The sequence below is a fragment of the Pezoporus flaviventris genome, unplaced genomic scaffold (assembly GCF_033815535.1).
Source record: "Pezoporus flaviventris isolate CSIRO_AGI_PZ_B2104156 unplaced genomic scaffold, CSIRO_AGI_Pfla_v1 ptg000037l, whole genome shotgun sequence".
Classification (NCBI taxonomy): domain Eukaryota; kingdom Metazoa; phylum Chordata; class Aves; order Psittaciformes; family Psittacidae; genus Pezoporus; species Pezoporus flaviventris.
In genome coordinates this window covers 1,856,008-1,875,320 of record NW_026892585.1, presented here as the reverse complement: position 1 = coordinate 1,875,320, position 19,313 = coordinate 1,856,008, and the positions used below count along the sequence as shown (strand labels likewise).

At 42.1% G+C, this 19,313-nt stretch overlaps 1 protein-coding gene and 1 long non-coding RNA gene across 2 annotated transcripts in view; one reads left to right on the top strand and one right to left on the bottom strand.

Annotated features, from left to right (window-relative positions):
- Window positions 1–5,069, bottom strand: part of SUSD5 (sushi domain containing 5) — a 36,840-nt gene extending 31,771 nt beyond the window's left edge. Inside the window, exon 1 of the mRNA XM_061464438.1 lies at window positions 4,829–5,069. Coding sequence (XP_061320422.1) covers window positions 4,829–5,054 — 226 coding nt within the window. The 5' untranslated portion in view covers window positions 5,055–5,069. The remainder of the gene's footprint in view (window positions 1–4,828) is intronic.
- Window positions 5,070–7,339: 2,270 nt separating this feature from the next.
- On the top strand, window positions 7,340–18,192 carry LOC133274877 (uncharacterized). The gene is made up of 3 exons (XR_009745312.1): window positions 7,340–8,714; window positions 16,505–16,664; window positions 18,032–18,192. It is a non-coding gene; the product is annotated as an uncharacterized LOC133274877 (long non-coding RNA).
- The last annotated feature ends 1,121 nt before the right edge of the window (window positions 18,193–19,313 follow it).

Here is a 19,313-nt window from a genome sequence, read left to right as displayed (position 1 = left end):
CCCTTGGTTTCAAGATCAAGCTAAAAATCCATGCAAAGTGGTCTCTCAGGAGACTTAATGCACATCTTGAGCTCAGCAGGTTCAGAACGAAAAATGTCCTTGTTACAGTAAGTTTCTTCAGGTTTCCCTTTGAAAACAGTAGAAAAGTTTTAACTTCCATGGTAAGACATAAATGGTGAAACACAGTTCTTCCAACTGTTAATTAACAGCTGGATTCATAGCTCTGAAGAGAAATGCACACTTGAAATGAGTCTTTCTTTAATAAGTAGCCTGTATTGTATCTCTGGCCTCTACCACCACCTGATCACTATTATTACAAGAGATTTATTCTATTTTTTATGTATTTCTATAAATACGTATTTTAAATACTTTTATTATTGTTTGGCACTAAAACTGTGTAATCAAGCACTAGGGGAGCATAGCTTTTACTTAACCCCAGTATATTCTGATTGAAAACATACCCATAGAAGCACAGATCTCAGGGTTTCTAGGATTAGTTTTTATCAATCACCTTGTTTAATTCCTGCATAACCAGGCTGTGGATTTCCCCCAGTAATTCCACCATCGCGTCCAAAACCTCACGGTCGAACTGGAGCATGTCTTTTCAGAAGGCATCCAGTCATGATTCTGTGACTCCAAGTAACGGAGAATTTGCAGCACGCTTTGTAGCAACTGTTCCAATGGTTCATGACTTTCACTCCGCCTTACTTCCAGTTTCAAATCCTGCAAAACTCAGCTTCTAACAACTGGACCTTTTGATGCGTTTGAGACCGAAGAGCTTTCCACAATCAGATACATGGAAGCGCACAAAAAGGGACTCTTCAAGAATAAAAGCAGTGCAAGCCCTGTTTCTTCATACTTTTAGGAGTCTTAGTGGAATTAGCAGAATTTTCTCTGTTACCAAGACAACAGAATTTGGCTAATTTATTCTACTACAGTAACAGATACAACAAGAAATTCTCCGGCAGCATCCAGGCACGGTTCAAAGCTCACTGAAATTAGTTCAGAGTTCTTCATGTCTTCAGCAGGATTCGCATCATGCTTGAAGAAACCTAGAACTGCATAGCCAAATACACTTTGAAATACAAATGTCTCCACAAATACAAAATGAAAGCACTTTGAAAGGCACGGCCATTGTGCTGGTCTCATGACATGATACTAGACCGAAGGACAGAACCTAATCAGTTCTATCTGAACTGATAGATAATAAATGTGGTGAAAGATGGGCGAATGAGGAGCCTAATTTATTTTTACTTAAATGTTAAAAACTTCCAATTGAGGTAAAAGAGAGCAGAGGAAGGGCAGCTCACTTCTGTACTTCAAGAGCAATATAATCTTCATTTCAATGGCTGTGTGTAACAAAAGCCTTGATTGTAATGGTAATTTCCAGTAAATCTGTACAATTACAAGCAGAGATTTGGGTAATTACCAGTTCTGCTGCTCATTCATGAATGTAGAGTTTATTGCTGTGAGAGGCTAAAGTAATGGTGTCATGTTCGATTCAAAGTACGTGCAATATTACATCATCAGGAAAACAGCAAAACTGGGAGGTCACCTGTTAGCTCCTCCTCAGCTAAATGCAGGTTGACCTTAAACTTTATTTTTACTTCATGCTTTAGGATCAAATAGTTGGGATTGTTTACGTGTTTGTTTTTGCATCATAAAAGAGTAGATGCTATTTGCAGGTGGGAGCCTCCAGTCCTTACACACCTGCTGCTCAAATGCAAGTGTCCAGACAGAAGAAGTACACTTTTTTCTTCTCCCTTACCAGAAAAGGTGCAAAGCAAGCTAAAGGAAAGAGTATAGTAGGATTTTTTTTCCCTATCTTTGACATCAGACATGTCTGGTTCTAGGTCAGAAGTATGTACTTCAGATCCTCACTTAATTGTGCCTAGCTTTCTGCATTCAGGAGCCTTCCATCTGCAACCTCTGCAGTCACTCTACATGGTCACTACCAGTTGACTGCCTTGATCTATACATCTACCATAGAACCCAAATTCAGGCAGCTGACCAACTCCACTTTGGAACAATGAGTGAAGTTTGCAATTAGCACATTTATTCAAATCAAGAGTGTCTCAATAAGGCAGATAAATGGCCATCATTCTCTCCTGACATGCTGAGTCTCAGAGCAAGTACTCTGCAGAAACATGTGGTTCACACTTACGGGTATTTTAGCAGCTGTGAAAAGACAAAAGAGTGAGTCAGAAAGTACAAGAAGGAAGCAGAGATGATTCCTGTGCAGGATACAAGAAGCTGCATCCTTGTTTTCCTAATCCAGTGCAAATGCAAAGAGCTTAAAAAGCCTGCATTTGCATGGATATAACTGAGACCCATCACGACAACCTGTATTATCCTCCAGTAACTGCACTAAAACTAATGGCACCCCACGGTATGTCAGAGCAAGAACAAGCCCTTGAGAAGCCTTCTGTCCATCTGACCCCAACCTAAATAGCTATAAGCAAGCATCTTTCAATGGTAAAAAACTTGCAAAATGAAACAAAGCCACCTTTTATTTCAGCGTTTTCCTTGGTTGGTCTTTACTTACGATGGTCTTTCTGGAGTCTATGTGCACTACAGCAATATGTGCTGTGGCAAATACTAGGCAAAAGAGATCAGTTAAGCTTTGAGGTTTTACATCTTCACCAGACCTTGATGGTCTCCAGTTTCATTGCCTGCTCTCTGTCATTATTTGTATGCGAGCTGATAATAAAGTTAAGTCTTCCTTAGGGAAATACATTGCAATCAGCTTCAGAGGTTTGCCTCTAACAGGGGCCAGTCTGAATTTCACAGGGTTTTTACGAGGTGAATTCAAAATCCCTTCAGCAGATTGCAAAACAGCCACTTAGTTTGAGTTAAAACTAACACATACACACATACATGTGTCACCCAGGATGGTCCTCTGGCACTTAAGACAGATTTGCATGTATTAGAGTAGCACAATTGTCTTTTCACCTACAACTTGAACACATGAGAAGGTGGTTTCCTGTCTGGATCAAGCCAGAATCTGTTCTAAAAGAACACATTAGCCCTGTTTCATACTCTCAGATCTTAAACATGTAAAGTACACGTAGTGGGAAATGTTAAAGTTCACATCGTGTTCTCTTCTGTGTCAATGTATAATAAGCCAGGTAGTTTATAGGACAGTGTTACAGCTGTCTGCTGGAATATTCATATTAGGAAAACACACTGACGAGCATGTTAATGAGGACTTGCACATTTTTCACATTGATACTTAAAAGTTAAATGAAAATGGAAAGCACACTATTATAGTGAGGATCTACAACTGTAATGCACTTCAGAGATTCTAACCCTTACTTCTTATAATTGCTGTACCATGTGTGAATTCAATATGAACAAACTGTTGAATGATAACTAAAAACTGTAATGATCTCTGACATAAGGCGATCTCCAGCATACTTTTTGCTTTCTCTTTTAGAGGATGGCTGTTTAGGAGCCAAGAATATGCCATTAATCCTATAGAAGCAATACAAATTGGTCTGTGCTCTTGAAAAGGTAAGGAAATTCTTCAGATGTAACATTATTAGCAAGAGAAATTCCTTATTCCTGTCCTGTCCCTACCTATGTTCAGTGGGAGCACTCTTTCATGGGTATGCATTGCTTTTTTAGTTCATTTCAGAGGCATTTTGCTAGGGAAGGAGGATTTCCTAAGAGCAGAGTCACAGTTTTGCTCCTGCAACACAGCACAGTTGCCCGACCCATTCGTTTCCCTTTATTCTTAATGAAAAGCAATTTTCTTCACATTTATAAGACAGGGTTCTCTTCTATAAAGGGTATTTTAAGCAAGGTGATAGAAACATAGAGGCAAGATTCACTTTCCCCCTTTCCTTTGCCATACTTTCTCATCAGCTGACATTAATTTTGGTTTAAGAGAAAAGAAAAGAGGGCATTACACTGCCCCATAATGTTTAAGATCTCTGGACTAATGCAGCAGACACGGACGGTAAAGGATTAGTGCATTGAAGTAAAAACACCATGAGACCAGGCATAAATCTATCGCAGCTGTGAGAGTGGAGAAGAAGTGGCCATTCAGCATTGCTCTCCCAGGGAAAAGACACAGTTGTCTCAAAGAGAAACCGTGTTTTTGCTGAGGCAAGTTGGTCATCATTACTACAGCCTCAATCATTAAAAGGCTACTGGAAACTTGCAGCTATTCAGGATTGTTGTCAAGGCTAAGGTCCCTTTTCAGAGTAAGCGGTAGCTGGTGCTTCAATCAAATCCATGTCCTGATCCCATCCCTCGGCAGTGAAGTGCAGATGAAACTCATGTGCAGAAAGGTGAGCAGTCACCTTCAGCGTGTGTGGTACTGAGCAGAAAAGGTTACAAAAGCCCTTGACTTCTTGTCTTCCCTCCTCAAATACCTGCCTGTATAAATGGCTGTTGGGGGGCATCTGAAGCGGGCAGATGGGGAAGTGCTTTGGGGAAAACATACTTCTAATTATAAAGAGAGCTCCCCTAAAACATAGCTGAGTCTTCTGATTTGTGTTCTGGCTTTGCCCCATTATTCTTATTTCCTCTGGAAAAGTCCACTCTCCTGTCGGTTTGTTGTAATAAAATAATCTTATCCTTCTGGGGTCTTATTTCCTTTCTCTGCTTAACCCCAGGGTATTTGCAGAGTCTCGAAACGCTCTGAATCAGACATTTCCTAACCCAAACTTGGGCGTGTATTTAAGTTTCTTATGAAAAAAAAAAAAAAAAAAGAAGTTTGGGTTTGTTGGTTTGGTTTTTTTTTTTAATGCAAGAACACATTTCAACAGACAGCTCTCATTCCAGCCACAGCAACCCCAGCCCGCACTGAAAGGGAACTCACCATCAGCCTGAACAGAGATGATCTGAAGGATGAAGAAGGCAGATCCCACGCCCTGGAGAAAGGTGAGAGAGAAGCTCTGAGAGCCTGAAGCCATTGCCCTGCTTGCGAAGCCCTCAGCCGCAGGAGGTTGGCTGCCAATGCTTTTCCTCTCTCCTCCACTGCACTTTCGCAGCGGGGTCTGCGGTGATGATTCCAAGGAGCACTTTCCCTCGGCAGGAGCCTGCATCTTGGGTCTGCGCTGAAGGCGGGAGGGGTGGAAAAAGAAAGAGGGAGGGAGAGAGGAATCCTTGGCTTGGCTGATGTGAAGGGGAGGGGAAGGTTGGGGGGGGGGGGGGGGGGGTATGTCCAGACAGCTGGGTTTGGGGAGAGGCTTTATCCAGCCTAGTCTGCAGGGCAGTGCATGCAGAGAGCTGGTGTGAAAAGTCACATTGCCCTGGTAGTGAATACCTAATGGAGCACGGTGTGAGCAATGTAAAAGGCAGGAGGGAGTGAAGAGGGGCCGGGGAGGGGAAGGACAAGAAATCCCTGGCTGAGAGGAGAAGGGCAGCTAGGTAGCTGATGCTGGTACGTGGTGAGTTTGTGGGTTTAGCTGTGCATCTCTGGAGGGATGGGTTCAGATGTGGAGGGTGTTTTCTCTCCGCAACATGAATCAGTCAGTGGTGCTGCTGAGTGCTGTAGGTCAGGGCTCCTGCAGTAAGACTGAGAGTCTTCAGGTAAAGGGGACAAATGGCACGGGACCTGGGTGGCTGAGCCTCCCTGAAGATCAGGATTGGGACGGGTTAATCCTGCTCTTTCAGATCCCAGGTTCGGGATGGGTATAAGGAACTGAAGGTTGAAGTGGGAGTCCATCAGCTTGTCTCTGTCAACACTCCTGGACAAGCTGAATGGTGCTGGTCAAATCTGAACACTCTGAAAGCAGCTGATGAAAGGAGTTTCCAGCTCCCACTAGCACTTAACAGCACTGACATCTGTCCCTTGTTCTCATTCATCCTATAGTTGTCCCAACACAACTCAAAACAACCCCCCAGAATAAGAGGAAACATCCTGGTAGTGATGCCAGGGTTTATTTCGCTGAATAAATAAACGGAATAGTTTTGTGTTGCTGTTGGAACGGAGCAGGACCCAGAAATGCTGTTTGCATGTTCCCATCCGATTCTGCTTTCATTTCAGCTTCTTAACATTTTTTCCCTTCGAAATTTGAAGCTGGGGATAAAAAGAAAAAAAGGAATAAAAATGCTAAATCTGCTCGAAACCCTGAGCCACCAGAACAGGAGTGAGGAGCTGACCCCTCCTCACTGCACATGACAAGGTGCTGTGCTGGTAGGCAGCTGCAGGCATCTTCTGATAAGAATGGACCTGCCCAGTGTTGGGCAGTATCTGTCAGTATCTTATGCTGAAGGAAGCAAGTAACACCATAGTACTAGAAGTTTTAGAAATACCTGACTAATTTGGGCAGATAATGCTCTGATCCTGTCAGCTTTCAAAGGATCACAGCCTCCTCCCCTGTCTTTAAGCCCACTGTACATGCTGAGAGCTTTCAAACTGTTAGCTTTGAATTTTCTGTTTTGCCAGAGAACAGGGATGGAGCAGGTTTCTTTTCATTGCCTTGCCAGCCTGACAGGTAAGGAACACCTCCCGAATTAGAAGGATGGGCAGTTTCTTGCTGACTCCATCCAACCATGTAAGTGGATTTCATTCCAAGGGAAACTGTATGCTCTGTACAACAGAAATTAACATGCAACATGACAGAAAAGGCAAGGGAAACTGGTAGCATTCTTTTAATCTGTGTTTCTTTCACTGGTGGCATATCTAATGGTGTAAAACACAGTTTTAACCCCCCATATACCAATAATTCTACCCCTATTTTAACAAGCCGTGGACACAAAATGATGAGAGAAGATGCTGAATCTACACACTTAGACAGACAGCAAAGAGATGCTGTGAAACTGAATAATTACCACAAGACACACAGACATTAACAGAGACTTGATGTGACCACAGCAATAGCTCCAGGTTTCCTTGACACTTGTCATAGGGCTGACGACTTTGTTGGCCCCTTGTTGTCCCCATGAGCTTGGACAAAGTAGCTGGAGGAAAGGACAGCATCTTCCTGACTTCCACCTAAAATTCCAAAGGTCTGTTGGATTAGTTTTGCTATAATTGGATCATTTCCTTGTGTTGATATACGTGCAAGGCATGTTGCCACCCTGGCTTCTGTCTTGGAAAATCTCAGCTTGTATTCTTGAGTAGAGCATCTTACTGATTTTAAAGAATTCCAACAGGCCAAAAGATCCAACAGGATCTTTTCCTTGTTGAAGGCATGAAGAGTTCATAGAATAATCTGGCTTTTTCTTGTCATCCCATCTCAACCATAGGGTAAGTCTGTAAGGTAAGGATACTTAACAGTTATTAACCCCTGGAAGGTAAGTACCTCACTGCCAAACAGTTGTCCTTCCAATCTAATATTTCTATCAGCAAAAATCCCTGCTCCTAATGCGTTTTGGAAGGTTTACATAAAGCTGGTTAGGTTTAAATGATGCACACATTGTTTTTTCTTGAAATCAAGATTAATCAGGCAAAAATCCTGCCACTAGGTTTTGGGCTTCTTGGAACCGAAAGCTCAAAATGAGATCTGGAAGTTAAGATGGTTAGGAACAGATACAAGCTTTTGCTCAGAACCTCTGGCATTCACAGCACAACAGTAGCACACTGGTCAAACTATTCAGTGTACGATGTACAATGTATTATGACACGTTACAAAAGATGGATTGTACGTGCATCTTTACACAGCTCCGAGATTGTGCCTTCCCTGGGAGGAGCCAATGTGCCAACAGTGATATTTGATGGAACAGTGCTTCACTGTATGCAAACTTTTACATAGAGAGTAAAACACATGAAGGCAGCGGGCCATAAAGTATGTACACACACATATGAATGCACACACACAAAGCACTCGAGTGCTGTGAAGCACACAGTAATAGGGCATCTAGTACCTGAAGACCATCTCTATACCTTTACATCTGGAATATGTCATTCACGTTAGAGTGAATTTTTCAGTACTAAATAAAACACTTAAAGGAAATATAAGTGAACAAAGACACATATGAAAATAGGAATGTGTATTTACAATAGAGATTATTGTATTTGGTCTCTTCATATCTACTATGAGGAATGTTCACTTTCTGCCGTTAAAAATTCACGTACTATAAACATTATAGATGCAAGGGCTCCAATTGTGCAAATTCTAGCACATGATCTTAAGCCTTTGCAAGATAGGGACCTAGGATCCTAAGGCCTTGAGCAAATAGACACTCAGAAACATTTGCAGTCTCAAGCAAAGCAGGAATATGCTGGCAGATATGTTTAAGTGCTGCAGCTGGCAAAGAATCTGGTCTTTGAGGAATGCTGGAAAGTCATAGGAAAGGTCACTTTTCATATCAGAATAAAGCACAATAGAAATACATCTGTTCAGTAAAAGGTACCTCTCTGTCACTAAAGCATGAAATGCTGTTTGTTTCTCTGCAAAATGCAATAGCTTCATATGATGACAGTCTGCATAATTCAGCTTAAAGAAATTAATTTAAATGAAATACAGGCTTTAGGTTTAATTCTCATCCTAAATCTTAGTTGTTTTTTTCTTTTTTAAAGAGATCTACATTAATATGTGATGAAGGTGGCTATTAAATTGCTATAACCAGCGTGATTATTAGAATTTATCATGTAGTCTGGAACTTCTGAAGTACTGTCTCCAAAAGAAGTAGAAAAGAGATAAATACAGAAATAACTGAGGCATACAGCTACATGCCATACACTCCGCTGCAGAGGCTGCACAAAATGATGGCTCTGCTGGATACCTCCAAAACCTTTTGTGGTGATCCATACCGAGGTATGAGTTATCATATCCAAGCCTTTAGATAGCTGTTAATACACGTAAATGTCATGAAATAGTTGACTTCCGACAGGCCAGACATGCTGATGATGGCTCTCCCTAGATACAGTGTTGAGAACTGTGGAAACCAAGAGAATTTGGGTTCTACAGCTTGCTAACACTTCTGCACAACCTCTTCAGACTCCCTTCACATATAGATGGAGATAACTGTAACCAACTTTACATGCCATTCTGATATACTCTTAGTAAATTAACCTAAGTTTCTTTATAGATACCTTTCTAATATCATGTCATTATTATGGGGGATGACAGCTTTCCTGAAGTCTATGACTTGAGCTGCTGCTAGAAACAGGACACAAAGAATTATGGTTTGGCTTGCCAGGCACCGTGTAAAGGAATCTGAAATACCTAATAGACAATACAGCATTTACATACAAGCACTGCAATGACTGACATCTCCTAAAGGGTATGGAGACTGTGTGACTGAAAGGCAGGCAGGAACCCTGGGTAGTACTGTACACCTATTGTGTTCAGGGATAGTACACCTACTGTACACTGGGACCCAAACTTATTCTGCAGCTGTATCCAAGCTTCTAACCCCCAAAAGCCAACTGGGGAAGGGAAAGCAAAAAAGAAGGAGAGAAAGATTTCTTTGTAAAGAGGGAATTATTAAGTAACAGGAAGAGAGACAAACATTTTTCAGTGTCTGGCAGCCTGCAACAGCCGACTCGCTGCAGGGAACGTTCTCTTTTATTTATACAGAGTGTTTGCACCTAATTAAAGGCAAAGGTAGAAACGTGCAGCACTACCTGGAAGTAATTCAGGGAGCTGACAGGCGAAATAAAGGAGAAGGCATATGCGCCACTTTGTGGGTGGTGTGTCTAACACAGGGACCTGTGTCCCAGCGCTGCTGACCCTGAGAAAGGGCGATTCTTACATCACGTTATATGGGTCAGGTGTTGTCATGGGACAGGCCACAACTCATAGAAATCATTGTAAAATCATATAAATCAGTGTGAAAATCACACTTCATTTCTTGAAGACGGAGCAGTCTCAAGATAAGCATGAAGGTGGCTGGCCATGCAACAGCAGCCACAGTATGAGTGATGCACAAAAGTAACTCCCTTCTTTTTCCTGACCAACATAGGTAAACCAAATGTCTGCCTGGCTTTGGTTGGTGTTACCTGACCAGGGGGTAAGCAGTAACTTTTCCTTTCTTCTTTTCCTGCAAGCTTGCAGAAGTTTAATGGGAGAAAATTTTGCAGCAGTGTAAAAAAGTGCTCCAGTTTTGTGTTAGGGATTCTCTTTGGTCCCTGTGGGCATCTGTAAAAGGCTGGGTAGGGACAGAATCTAATACCTCGCCTCGATTGCCACCTTCAGCCTTCAGACAAGCCACTCCCATTCCAGTTTCACCCTCCTTTTCTCACACCCTCCAACCTTCACCAGCCATGGTCTTCAGTTAGATGAGAGAGAGCAGTTAAATTCAAGGTTACCCGCACCTACTTAGGTGGTACCTGCTGTGACTCATCTTCTCCCTGGGCACCAAGCAGAGGAAAGACAGTCCCTTTCCACAGACCTCAGTGACGCTAGGAACCTCCTCTGAAGCAGTGTCCACACAAACACCCATACCTGCATCAGTGTGGTGCCACACTACAGGTGATGCTCTGAGATATACTTCACTGGCCACACAGAGTCAACATGGGCCAGCAAGCAACAGCTGAACTCCAACATTTATCACAGATCTCAAGACCTTCTCTATCCACTCCCATCTTCAGTCCCTGCAGACACCAATGAGTCCCATTGCACAGAGACCCAGGAATACTACAGGGCCAGAGCACCCATGGCAGGAAGAGTTTGGCTCTAGCAAATTCATGAGCTCCAGCAGCTCAGCTTTGCTTTGCAAAGGCACAGGTCTAGTTCTCCCTTTTGCAAACAGAACCTTGCAAATACGGGAGAAGGAGGTGTGCAGAAAGCTTGAAGTGGCATCTCTCAGAGGTGCAAATGCTCCCAAGCAGGGCTGTGGGAAGTACGCAAGGCCACGTCTGTAGTGTTTGTCATGCTTCCAGCATCGCAATTAACGTGCCATTTATTTTACCAGTCACCTCATATTTTGACTTCTGTGTCTCAGCCTCCTAAAAGTTTGTTTAACTCCATTATAATGTACATTCCCGGGTCCCTAAGGCACCCTTAATGTCTCATTAGCTGTTAGCTCTGCCCTCTAGTGCTGCATGCGACACAACTGGATGCTGTGTTACAGACCCATGGCTTTGAATAAAGCCCGGCTGGTGTTTAAAAGCTGAGTGGTCAGATGCTAAACGGCCAAAAACCTACATATTGACTCAATTCGCTTGACATTTTTTCGTGCACAGCCTCTGAAATACAGCCCACCTAAACCCCAGCATTTCACAATACCAACTGGGTTAACTGAAGTTTGTTTATTGCATGCTTATGTAGCTCTGATCCACTCCACAGGGTCTCAGCTGCTGGGGATGTGACCAAGAGCAGATCGCAACTGAGGAAGTCCTTTATCTCAGTGCCTGTAGTTCAAGGTCAAGGTGGAACAAAGGCTGAGCCAAACAGAGCACAGGGCTCTGCTGAAGTGAAAGGTATTTATGGCAGGCTGTCACAGTAAATAGACATGATATACCAAAATCAGCCTCTGGGAGCTAAGATGCTCACTTCCACTCTCCTCAAATACCTGCATATCTTGCAGAGAGATATGAAAGAGATCCAGCTGTGAAAGCTAAGTGTGCTAACTGGAGGAAGGGAAAATGGGGAGTGTGGAAGGGTATTTCCTTCCCAAGTATGAATGAGCATCTGTGACCAGAAAGACTCAAAGTTTCTTCAGCATTTGCCTTTCTCATATGCTCTATTGTTTTATTGGCCTTAGTAATGGCATGCTTGGCATCTTAGCTCCAAGATGCTCAGTTCCACTCTCCTCAAGTACCTGCATACCTTGGAGAGAGGTGTGAAAGAGGTACAACTGTGAAAGCTGCTGAGTGATGTGCTAGGGCTTTATTCAAAGATCCTTGGAGGAATTAGCATGAGAGAGAGTAGATCAGAAAAGCTAATGTGGGTGCAGATGGTACCAAACCACTGTGGGAGCCTGGGGCACCGATGCCTGGAGAGAAGGAGAATAGAAGAAAAAGATCAAGCTCTTCAGGTCTTTGCCTGGGGCAGCCTAATTCCTGTTTTCTCAATCCCCCCACATCCCTGCCCACTGTGGCTTCCCATCTTTTCGGGAAAGACATCAGTTTTTTGTCAATCTCTTCTCCTGCATCTTCTCTCCAGCTCTTCAGCTTGTGAGACTTGTGCGGGCACTCAGCTCTTGCAGCAGGAAGAAGGTTGAAGAAGTAGGGCCAGATTTGCTGGACAGACAGAGGGCCAAGAAAAGTGCAGTTGACACAAAGCCAACATCAGGGTGCTGTGCAAGGTAATGGTATGAGCAGGGGGCAGTTGTGTTGGGCTGTATGATGATACTGAGAATGTTGTTTCAAAGCAGATCAAATACGTAAGCAACTCACAACAGCAGACCTACCTGCCGTCAGTTTTATAGTGGCCAGGTTACACCCTGGGGACACCATCTTGCATCTTCTCCCTCTCAATGCAACACTCCAGTTCGTGTCAAGGAAAGTGGATACACAATATTCAAACCATAATCACTGGCCAGATACCATCCACAACATCTAAAGTTCCACCCTTACAGTAAGTCCAGTTGTCAGGAGCTGATTAACACTTAAACAGCTGTTAAGTGTTCCCTACAAGCCATAGTGACAACTGGGGTTGGGCAACAACCTAATTTGTGTACCAAGTAACTGGTTTTAACAGTCTGTGAGTCAGCCCCTTGAACTGGTCAGCTCGTGCAAACAGGTTTGAGTTGAATAATGTGAAGTTTTATAATTGGTGTATCCACAAATGTAAGGCTACTGACACTGCAACCATCATGTTTTATTGCTCACGACACAAATAGTAGTGGGCTATTATTGGCTAAAAAATACATGTGTGTTATTACGTTAATTTTAAACTGACATGAAAACACACACTCTTAGCAGTGGAAGGAGCCAGGATATTTTTATATTAAAATATTTATTCATAAAAGAAAAGAAGTATTCTCCCTCGTTTGGGAAAAGAAAAACCAACACTGTGTGTCCTCAAAGAACTGATCGTTTCAGCTCTATAAGTAAATCTGTAGTAACTCTGGATGCTGGGCCAGTCCAGGGGTTGACTATTGCTCTTGAGGAGATGACTCATTGTATTTCGAATATGTAAGTCATATATTTCATTTGCAAATGAAATTGAACCGTGCCCTGGAGTTCAGAACATCTGCAGTTTGTAACTGCACAAAGAGGCTGGTAGAACTGAATCCAAACAGAAGCTTTTTGTGAGTACGTGCATGCGTGCATGCACACGCACACATGGGTGTGCTCGTGCGGGTCTATGAGACAGAGGCAGGGAGAGAACGAAAGAGAAGCATTTTCCTTGCCCCTTCATTTCTGCAGCTCAGGACATGGCAATAGGTGATTTCCAGGCACAGATCTAACGTTGCAGACCTCATCATATGCTGATACCTCCACAAATAGATTTGTAGCTAAAGCTTCCCACTTGGAGAACTTTTTTCTGTGCGGCTTATGAGCATGTGATGTGTTTCAGTAAATGTCTGATAAAGATGCTCTAAAGCATGAAATGAGGCTAGAGTTAAAGCTCAGTATTTGCAAAGAAAAATGTTATGGAATAGGAAGGTCATTTTTGAAGGTAACTGATAAAATATTTGAATAAATAAACCGGTATTTAATAGTACAATAAATATTATCTGATTTCAGTAGCTGAGGCACTGCTGACCAAGCTACTTTATTAAAAGGTGATTTGAAATCAGCAATGTATTACTGACCAATGGATAGTGCCTAAATTAAGACATGCTCATTCTGTTTCAGTCTATGACTATAGAGTATTTACCAATCCATCTTTTCTCTTTATCTGACTGTTTTTTTGTGGTGTCTTTCAGTTTGTTCGTTGCCCTCGTGGAGCATATTCTTACTAATGAGACAAGGAGTCTTCAGGAAGGAGAGGTGGATGCATGAGAGCTTTGCAGATGAATGCAAGTCCAAATATTCTGTGCCTCTGAACGCAATAGAGAGAGGTTTATTGTTTCAACATTCTTTATTAGTCAGGGTTGTACCACAAGAACATTCTTGGCTTTCCATCCAAGTCACAATATTGCTGCTTCTATGGTTCTCCTTAGACTTCTCTGGTTTCTTGTTCAGCCCTCAGTGAGAATCCTTCCACCCAGGTAGAGTGTATAAGAAACCTCTTATTTTGGGCTTTGCATTTGAAATCTGGGGGATAAAAATTCCTGATGTTTACCCTAGATTAAATATGACTCACCAACTAAGTATAGCAGAGGTAAATCCAGCCTCCTGACCTATGTACATAACTTACTGACAGCTCTTTCTTCCGCAGGGACACAGGATGCACAGAGTGGCTAAACAGGGAGCTAAACATGATGCATCTATTTCACAAGCTGTAAGAAAGCGTAGATGAATGTTGTCGCCAGAAATCTTGCAAATTCACTGACAGATTTGAAAGGAGATGGGAGGTAGTTCAATGTACATTGAGGACAACTTGGATTTTGGGGGCAGAGACAAAAACATCTAAAAGTCTAATAAAAGAAGAATGAAAAGACAATTCTACATCAAATCATAGGGATAGGAATGCTACAAGAGACACACTAGCAAAAAATATACAGAGGGATAAAACTGGAAGAAATTCTGAAAATGAGAACTTTCTACTTTGAAGAAATAGCCAGAATTCAGTGTGTTTTTCTGAACTACTCCTTCAAGCCTTCTGACAGCCAGACACCACATATAGTCAGGCTATAGAAGAGTAGACAGTGACAGCCCTCAGCAGAGATACATACCTGCTAGAGGAAACAAATCTTGCAGGTTTCATTTCAGACCTAAGAACTTAAAGAGTGTTCCCCCAACCCAACCCTCAAAGATCCTGAATTTCAAGTTAACTTGACCCTCCAGAAGACACACATACATGCAGAACACGAGCATGCAGCATTTCAAAGCTTGAGAACACCTGGTCTCCAAAGGTCCACGTGCTGCTGACCATTTGCTTAGGCAGGGCTAATCCTTAGTTAAATACTGGCACAGCTTCAAATCATTAATTACAGATACAGAGCTATTTATGGTGCTGATAGCTTCCAGAGCCCCAGAGCAGCTGCTGCACTAAAAGGGTAAGTATACGCAGAATGATGTTTCCTCTTTGTTTGCTTTGCTTTCTCTCTTTGTTTTGCTATGTCTGTGAACACTGCCAAGCCTCCCATTTCATCTCTCTTTCCACCCTTGTTTTCCTTTGTTTTCTATTTCATCTATTAAGTTGCTACCCCTCCTACCCTAACTCCTAATTGAAAACTTCTCATGTTTTTATTCATATCAGTTTGTTCACTTTCTTACTTCTGTCATTCCACCCTGACCTATGAAAAATCAAAGATGAAGGGAACGAGATGAAGGATTGTGACTCTAGTGAGTTATTGCACATCTCATGCTGTTTGGTACGTGTAGCCTTAGCATAGGGCTGGGGCTTGACTTGAGAAATAGCAATTTTTAGTTGGAAAAGAGAAAGCCTTCTAGCACACGTGGTTTCTGAGAAAACATTATCTGAGCATACCCTGAAGGCTCGGAAACCAAAGGCAAATAAAAGGAACCTCAGATTGATTCTTTTTAAGCCAGAAGGCAAATAAAAAGGAACTCCAAATTGATTATTTTTAAGCCACCCTCATCACATATGAGTTTGGAACACTTAGCACTGGCAACACTGCAAGACAGATCAAGTGTAGGATTTGCCAGAACTCAGTCTGAGCTTCCTCCATATGTTTGCTTCCTCTTTTACCTATTTATTAGCGCAGGATTTCTGAAGACTGACCACTGAAACCTATCACCTACAAACTAGCAAACCAGCAGTGCGCACCCTGAAAACTGGGGAAAAGAAGAAGCAGGGATTGAAACAAGGAATAGAGGAATTCTGTGAGTGCTGTGCTTCCTCCCTTCTCACTTCCTAAATGAGGATGGGTGCTGATTTCGGCTCCGAAACCGATATGCTCTTCTGCCTCATTTCTAGGGCACATGTCCTGGTGTGGCCACAGATAGCAAATGATGACAAAAACGAGTGGTACTGTGACAATGTAGGCAAGTGGTGAATATGATTTGTTCTCAGGTTCCCGAGGGTGAGAAGGGCACATGCTAAACCAAAACACCATCTTCCTCCTGGGTCTGGAGGGGATTTGGTTTCCTCCAAGTTGCTTTGATTTGCTTTTAACACCCTTAACGATGTCTCAGAAATGGCCTAGCTTAAATGAGAAACTTCTCCAAATTATGATGTACAAAACAGCGTTTAACTCTCATCTTCTATTTTGTTTTGTTAGGAGAGGGAGCAGCGGCATCAAAAAATAACACAAGTTGCAAGTGTTCTCTGTTCTTACTTGTTCCCTTCTGTTTGTGAAGCTCAGGTGTCTGGCACCCTGGTAGGTGTCATGGTATTTTTTTGCCTGATTACCATGCTGGAAGACACACAACATGCTCCTCTCTGTGCAGCTTCTACCTGATTTTTCAGTCATTTTCAGGCATGAATCCATCCATTCCACTCTAAGCTGATCTAAAGCTCAGAAATCAGAAAGAGCGAAATGCATACAGGAAATAGCATACAATGAAGAAAACCAGCTATTTACAATTACAGAGACTGGGTTTTTCCAAGAAATTCTGATTTGTGTATTCTTCTGCCCACAGTGTTTCAGTGTCTGCGCTGGATAGTTTGATGGATCTGAACTGGAATGACGTTCCACACAGAAGAGACAGAAACAAGTGCAGAAACCTTGGCAGTGCTGCTGTTGGCTGTTTGCTGGTGGTGAGGATATGGAGACTAATCAACAGTGTAGCTCAGGACACGGTGAGTTAGGGTTTAATTCCTGAGAGTAAGCCATGGAAAGGATTCAGCAATCCCTGTCCAAACTGAGCCTAACACGAGAGATTTATGGGTGTATTGTAGCGATGCATGCCCGCGATGAACATATGTATGTTGTGAGGAAGCTGAATGTTTCTGAAGTCTCAGCAATAGTAGGAGAACATAGATGCAGGTTCACCTTTACAGAAGTGCATGAAGCTCTTTCTGCATGTTAACATCACCCTGTTCCTCCTCTAAGTGCAGGCACACCTATCTGCCTCCTGAACCTTCTTGTTGTTTTGAAGCTTTCATGTTACTGGGTAAACGGGGATAAAATGGACTCTAAACTTATCCTGCCTCTTTAGGTGCAATGCACAGGAAGGTGCTTAAAATCAGCAACAGTATCTGAGGCTGAATGGTGCATTTAGGAGCTGGCAGAGGCTGGCTTTTGAAGCAGCATCTTTTTGAAAGTCAGAGGGTCTCAGATACAGCCAAACTGTTTGAAAAATTCCTGACTGTAATGCTCATTTGTCCAGTTCATAAATCTGCCTTTCCATTCTTCAAAGTGCCAAAAAGCTATCTAGCCAGACATCCAGCTTTTATAAGACAGTCTAACAAGCTGTCTGGCTCAATTAGTTGAACTCTGATGGTGCTCCAGGTTTTCAGTCAGTAGACCACTTTGTAAGGAAAATATCTACTTGCAGACCCCATTCCTTTCCGGTACCGGTGGCTTAATCTACCACATTACAGTTCTAAAATGTTTTATTCAGTGAACCACAAGAAAAAGCTCTGCCGTCCATCCACACACCACAATTTCAGCTCCTCAGTTCCTCAGCCTTGTTTTCTTGGCCTTCTTCAGTGTAAATGGTGGAAGTGATACTCTGTATGGGCTGGTTGTGCATAACATGATGTGAAAAATGGAGAAGCTGCATACTAGGTTAAGACTGAGGGATTCTGAGTACAAAAGTACCCTTTGGGATTTCTTCAGCCTGAGCTCACTCTGTTCTTAGATAATACCCTAACAGGCTGTTCTATATGACTGCAAGTGGTCTCACAGAAGCAGGACTTGATATTACTAGGTTAGACTCTATATGGTTATATCCAATTGCTGTTTCCATTATAACTTCTAGTGAAAAGCTGGTGTGGCTCAATGAAACAGAAACAGTCCTCATCAAAGCACAGTTGGGGCTTTTAATCAATGAAGAGTAAAATAGCCACTAGAGTTACAGTTTTGTTGTGATGCCACTTCCTGTAATATTACAATGCTTAAGAAAGTAACTGTTTTCCCCTCTAACTGCCCAACTAACCTAATTCTTCAAGTTCTACCCTTGGCAGTCAGCATACATACAGAGCAATTTCTTTTCTCCTGACAGACACACAGAGGCATTCTCACCTTTTTGTGTTTCTACTGTTGGCCACTAATGGCTTCAGCAACATTCCCCCCAGTGTTCCCAAGAACTTTGGTGATCCCTCACTAGTGATGTAGGCATCAGTAAGGCAGCCACACAGACAAGACTTTGAGGAACAAAATCCAACCAGACCTGAAAAACCGAAGACTCAAAATGAGTTGCTCCCCACCAATTTCATGCACGGTTTTCTTTTTTACATGTTGGCCAAGCAAAACTTATTCAAATATGCTCTGTTATCTGACTGAAAATTGACAGTGATAAAACTCTGTATTGCAACACAGAGAACAGGTAAATACGCAATGGGAATGCAGTGCTAATAGAGCTTATATGCTTTTTGGATTTACTGTGCTTCAGCAAGCAAATTCAGCAAACCTGTGTTTTTGTCTGTGCTTAGTTTTTGGATTTTGATCAACCTCTAGCAATACCAGATGAATCCAGTTAAGATGCTACTTCTGTATGCTACACGGTTAACTGTGTGCAAAACTTTCAGCTAAGTGCTTAAGGCACAACACAACTTCTTATCATACTGTATGAAGCAAGTATCAGAGAAGAAAAGCTATTTTTAAACTAGTCTCACTGTCTTCAGCCTGTTTTAGAGCAGCTCTTGTTTTCATAAACTTCACAAGTTCATACGCTATTTTTATGAGAGATAATAATCAGGATCGTGCAGACGGATGTTGGCACAGTAACACATACAGTAAAACATTTCTCAAAATACTAGTCATTATTCTCAATTATGTTTTCTGTTTGATTGTTAAAAGCCAATCTTGTTGACCCAGCAATATACACTTGGCTTTGCAGCCCCTGTTGCTGCTCAGTAATGTCCTGGGAAATCCTATGCCTTTGAAACTCTATGCAAATCATCTAAAAGGAGCCAACGTTAACACTCAGTTTGAATTAGAAAATAGGAAAACACAAGAAGTAGTTTAAGGACAAAGCTGTCTCCAGCTAAAATTAAGCACTGATTCACAGTGACAGTATGAAAACACTAAACTGTACATTAAAATTCCTAAACATCACTGCTATTCACAGCAGGCCAATGCAAACATTCGTTACTTCTGTGTCTGAGAGTGAATTTGTAAGTTAGGAAAATGATGTCAGTATCAAAGAATTCAAACCTAATTTTATCTGATTGGCGAGTGAGTCCGAGTACTGAGATACTAAATAAATATTTGACAGCACCATTCCATAGTATAATTTATTTCACATATGCACTAAATTAAAAGGAAAGCTTTTCTAAATTGCA